General features: G+C 36.6%; 1 protein-coding gene across 4 annotated transcripts in view; it reads right to left on the reverse strand.

Moving 5' to 3' along the window:
* Nucleotides 1-410: 410 nt before the first annotated feature.
* Nucleotides 411-5938, reverse strand: part of LOC107666307 (transcription factor 19-like) — a 7651-nt gene continuing 2123 nt past the window's right edge. For all 4 annotated transcript variants that reach the window (XM_016457549.1, XM_016457546.1, XM_016457548.1 and 1 more), the window contains exons 3-4: nt 4239-5175; nt 411-1507 (exon numbers count right to left, since the gene is read on the reverse strand). In XM_016457549.1, coding sequence (XP_016313035.1) covers nt 1174-1507; nt 4239-5175 — 1271 coding nt within the window. In that variant the 3' untranslated portion in view covers nt 411-1173. The remainder of the gene's footprint in view (nt 1508-4238; nt 5176-5938) is intronic.

A 5938-nucleotide genomic window follows, 5' to 3' on the forward strand; every position in this document is an offset into this window, starting at 1 on the left:
CACCATTTACAAGTGAAAACAGTCCGAAACCATTCTAAACAAATATGTGGGTGGATTTTGATTTAAGAGACAACAGATGATGGACTTTTTCACAGGAGGAAGCTTTATTACGGATTATGGACTCTTATTTTGGCCCGAAGTGACAATTTAAATTTAAAATGTCTTGATGGGTTTGTTTCTTACAAACATGCAACTTTTTACTTCACAGAGATGTTAACTGATGGACTGGAGTGGTGTGGATTACTTGTGGATTATTGTGATGTTTTTATCAGTTGTTTGGACTCTCATTCTGACGGCACCCATTCACTGCAGAGGATCCATTGCTGAGCAAGTGATGTGATGCTACATTTCTCCAGATCTGTCCTGATGAAGAAACAAACTAATCTACATTTTGGATGTTCTGAGGGGTGAGTATATTTTAAGCAAATTTTCATTTTTGGGTGAACTATTCCTTTAAAAATGACCATAGAAATGTTTGCACTTCACTTCTGCATCAATCAAAGCTTCAGAGGTGATTTTAGGTTTAGCTGTTATTAAATGTTCTGAAATTACAAAAAAAGTAATGCTTATGAAACCCTTGAATAAGAAAGCACATCATATATCCTCATTACCCATTTGAAACATCTCGTACAGTATTTAATAACATATTATATACCAGCTAATATGTTGATAAAGCATGTTTAACAACCAGTATGTAGTAAACAAAGCTTAGCGAAATCCTCCTCAATATTTGAATCCAAAGACTACTCAATTCATCCATCCTTCTAAAAATATAAACTCCCATTCAAAACATATTCATACTTATTTTTGATTTAATTTTTTGAAGATTTAATTCTTGCGTATATTAAATACATATATCATAAACTGATAGAAAGCATCGAGTGTTGAGTTGTAATGGAATGCAGTGTGTTTGGATGCTCTTGAAGCTGCTGTGCAAATCCAACACCCTCATTTCATCCAAATCAGTTTAAATCACCATTCAGAGCAATTAGCACCACTGCAGAAAACATGAACTCGCCATCATCGCAGAGATTTGCACGGTGAATGCCAAGAAGCTACATGTCTGCCAGTCCCGTGAATTTAATTGTAATAACAACAATGTTTGAGAGCATTTGGTTTATTAAAGAACCTTAAACGAGAGGAAGCCAAGCCGGTCCTGATTGATTGCTGGACTCAGCGGTTTCTGGCGCGGTGGCAGCCGCAGTGGAAGTCTGCATTAGGGTCGAACAGCAGTGAGTCACGGTTGTGGTTGTGCGGTACGCAGTCGAGGTGATACCAGGCGTCGCAGTCGTCACACTGGATCCACTGCACGGTGTCCTGCTGCGGGAGACGACAGTGAGCCCCTGCACAGGGTTCAACGCCCTGAGCCACAGCCATCTCTTCATCGTCTTCAGAGGATGATGATGAAGAGGAGGAGGAAGAGGTGGAGCTAGAGGAAGATGATGAAGAAGGAGACGGCAGGGAAGGCTGTGGCAGCGGGTGTTTTCTAGGCCTTCCACGTCGACGCCTGCAAAGAAAAAATTGTAAAATTGTACATTAACAAATGCAATTAATTCATAAAATAAACTACTGATTAAAAATTGTAATGGTTTTATTTTTCTAAAATATGTTATACTTTTATTTATTGTACTTTTTATTTAATAAATAATTATATTATTATATTATACATATTTTTATATTTTAATCTTTAAGAAAAATATTTTAATTTCCATTCATTTTCAGGCTTGGAAATCACAAATCCCCTGATATATATATTTTTTTGTAGCCTATATTTAAAAAAAAAAAAATTTAAATAAAGATTTCATTAATTTCCATAAATTGTCCATGCTTGGAAATCACAAATTCCTTGATATTTTATATTAATATATACTTTTTTTTTTTAAATAAAGAAAAAATGGTAAAATTGTACATTAACAAATGCAATTAATTCATAAAATAAACTACTGATTAAAAATTGTAATGGTTTTATTTTTCTAAAATATGTTATACTTTTATTTATTGTACTTTTTATTTAATAAATAATTATATTATTATATTATACATATTTTTATATTTTAATCTTTAAGAAAAATATTTTAATTTCCATTCATTTTCAGGCTTGGAAATCACAAATCCCCTGATATATATATTTTTTTGTAGCCTATATTTAAAAAAAAAAATTTTTAAATAAAGATTTCATTAATTTCCATAAATTGTCCATGCTTGGAAATCACAAATTCCTTGATATTTTATATTAATATATAATTTTTTTTTTTAAATATTTATATTAGAAATATTAATGACTTAAAATGTTATAACACACACACACACACACATATACATACACATTCTAATGTTTAATTTAAATATTAATGACTTTAATGTTACAATATATTTTTATTTAATTGATTTCAAATATGTGTACTTTTATATAGAAACAAAAAAAAAATTTCATGCCTTGAAATCATAAATTCCCTGATATTTTATATAAATGAATGGAATTAACTACAACCCCAATTCCAAAAATCAAGAATATGTGATTTGTTCATTCTCTTTATTTAACTGACAAAAGTACAAAGAACAGATTTCCAATGATTTCACTGGCCAACTTAAATGTATTTTGTAAATATGAATAAATTTTGATTTTGATAGCTGTAACCCACTCCAAAAAGTTGGAACAGAGGCATGTTTGACAGTCACATCAACTTTCCTTTTAATTAAACATTTGAATAGTCTGGGAATTAAGGATGCAAATTTTTTACGTTTTGTAAGCACAACTTTTCCCTAATTTCGCTTGAGACTTCAGCTGCTCATCAGTCCTTAGTCATCGTCGTCTGATTCTTCTTTTCATGACTAGTCATATATTTTTAATAGGAGACAGATCTGCAGGCCTGTCAGTCATTTCCACATGTGTCTATAGAACGCTGTTGTAGCACATGCAGAATGAGACCTGGCATTGTCTTGATCTAATAACCATGGACTTCCCATGAAAGACGTCATCTTTATGGCAGTATATGTCTCTGTGCAATTCCAATATATGCCTCCACCTCAATGATCCCTTCACACACATGCCAGTCACCCATGCTGTTTGCACTGATAAACCCCCATAGACGTTTGCTCTTGCACTTGTCGCTGATGAAAGTCTGGATGGTCCCTTTTGTCTTTACCACTGAAAATTTGATGTTTGTTTTCCCTCAAAACAAGCCGAAACATGGACTCATCTGAGCACAGCACACATTTCCACTGTCTTTTGGACCATCTGAAATTAGCTCGGACCCAGAGAACTTGCTGACGTCTCTGCCTAGAATTCATGTATAGATTTCTCCTTGTGTAAATAGAGATTCAAGTTGCATTTCTTGATGCAGCTGTTTTCTGAAGTACTCCTGAGCCCATGCGGCTATATTTAACACCGCAGCACGACGGTTTCTTATGCAGTGCCATCTAATGGTCAAAGGTCACACACATTCAACTGAGGTTTCCTGCCTCACCCTACACAGACTGAGATTTCTCTGGCTTCCCTGAATCTTTTCACAATATTATGTATGGTAGTTGGTGAGAAATGTGATTTTTGATTTTCGGACAATTCTGTCATGAAATTTGGCACAAAGTAACGAGCCGTGATCCAGCTTTCCTGGCAAAGACTGAGATGCTGCTTTTACACCCAATCACCTTTTACCAATTCACCTGCTTATTGCGGACTGTTTCAAAACCGTTTAACATGGATATTCTAGAATCTTTTCACTTTTATTATGCCTCTTTGCCAACTTTTTTGGAGTGTGATGCTGCCGTCAAAATCAATTTTTTTGATATATTTACAAAATACATTTAAGTTGGTCAGTGAAACATTGGAAATCTTTTCTTTGTACTTTTGTCAATTAAATAAAGGTTAAAGAGAATGAACAAATCACAGATTCTTGATTTTATTGCATTTTACAAAACATCCCAACTTTTCTAGAATTATGGTTATAGAAAAGTACACTCACTATTAGAAATATTAATTGTATAATTTTTATAATATTCAGAATAGAATAAAGATTTTAGAATAAAGATTGTATTACTTTCCATACATTTCCAAGACTTGGAAATCACAAATTACATGATATTTCATTTTAACAAATGTAGTTAATTAGATACTATTAGAAATTTTCTAAAATTTTTTTGGAACGGAGATGCAGGCCTCAGAATCACAAAATCCTGTTTTTTCCCAGGTTCTTCATGACTGTGACAATCCCGCATGTAACTTATCAAGTATTACTCACCCAGTTGAGGCCTGAAAGCGAGAAATCACACCCCTCGCTTTCTCGGTCTTGGGCATCCTCGTTGACGGGGAGGTCAGGTTGTAATTCTCACTTCCCATCCCGACGGTCGTGTATATCGGAGAGCTGTTTGCCCTCGGCCTCCTTCCAGGTCCAGACAAGCAGGGCTTCTGCTGGCGGAGGGGAGTCAAACTGATGCCGTTGCCTCTGGTGTGACTCGATATGTTCACAATATGATTGAACTGCTTGTTTGGTGGCACACTGAAAATGCTGCCGCCGGAGGGTTTGCTCACATCATACTGTGACCGAAAGTTCTGCTCCAGTTTGGGTAGAGGGGGCTGTAACACCTCTGACTCTGATTTGTAAAGCCGGCGTCTTTTCTTGGCTTGTCCCCTGCGTCCGTCCTCCAGGTCTCTGCGGTTTGCGGGATCGTCCGAACTGTCATCCTCCAGCAGAACCGTGTGGGCAGACTTGCGTCGACTCTTTGAGGACGGCGGGACAGACTTGGACGAAATCTCGCCAGCAGCCTGGAAAGGAGGCGGAGTGGTGGGCGGGGCCAAAGCGTTGAACACCGGCATATTTAAGGTGCTCGTTTTCTCGCTCTTTTTAAAGGTCCAGCAACTGCCGTTCATCTTGCTCAGGCTGCCGATGGAGTTGAGGATGACCGTGGCTCTGTTGATGGACAGCTTTGAAATGTCCACGCCGGGGTCTGGTTTACGGTCCGAGCACGTTCTGATCCGGTTCTTTATGTCCGATGAGAAGGAACCTGCTTTGGGCACAGTGATGGCGTCAAAGTCCAGCGGATGAACCCGTACTTTCTGGAAGAGGAAGTAGAATTCTGGACTAGCCCGTCCTGATTGGCCGCCAATGGTGAGCGTGTCGCCATCAAAGATTTCCTTTAAGACTCCTTGTTGGAGGCGCATCTCATTTACCCATGTGCCTGAAGAACAGAGAGAAACTTTTTAGAAGAGATTTTATTGTCTACATCAGGGCTCATAATAAAATAATCTACATGTGTCCCAGAATGCAAATGTGTAGGTCATGTTCACATAAAAATACCATTAGACTACAGCAGAATATTCTGAAACAAAGAAAACACTCATTTCAGCAATACTGCATTTATAATATTTTTTATATATATATATATTGAAATCATCATTAAAATAGTTATACCAACTCTATCTATCTATCTACTAGGGCTGTGCAATTAATTGCATGCGATTGTCAAGCGTATCTAGTCAGTAAAGCCGGTTCTGAGATTAGTAGTAAATCGCCATCACCTGCTTTCAGGTGGAGCGGCATTTACTACACAGAGTCGTAGTTCACTGACAATTAGGCAATATCGCGTTCATAATCGCAGATGAATCGCATTCGATTATGAACGCGATGTTGCCTAGCTTGTCAGTGAACTACGGCTCTGTGTATTAAATGCCGCTCCATCTGAAAGCAGGTAATGGCGATTTACTACCAATCACGGAACCGGCTTTACTGACGAGATGCGCATGACAATCGCATGCGATTAATTGCACAGCCTTACTATCTACCTATATGTATATATATATATATATAGGTATATATATAGACAAATGGATATATACAAACTATTAATAATGAAATAAAAATAAATATTTATGTATTTACATATTATAAATATTGAAATCATCAAAATGGTTGCATCTAAACATCAATACATAAAGTATATA

This window comes from Sinocyclocheilus anshuiensis, unplaced genomic scaffold (genome assembly GCF_001515605.1).
Source record: "Sinocyclocheilus anshuiensis isolate Anshui unplaced genomic scaffold, SAMN03320099.WGS_v1.1 scaffold868, whole genome shotgun sequence".
NCBI classification, from domain to species: Eukaryota; Metazoa; Chordata; class Actinopteri; order Cypriniformes; family Cyprinidae; genus Sinocyclocheilus; species Sinocyclocheilus anshuiensis.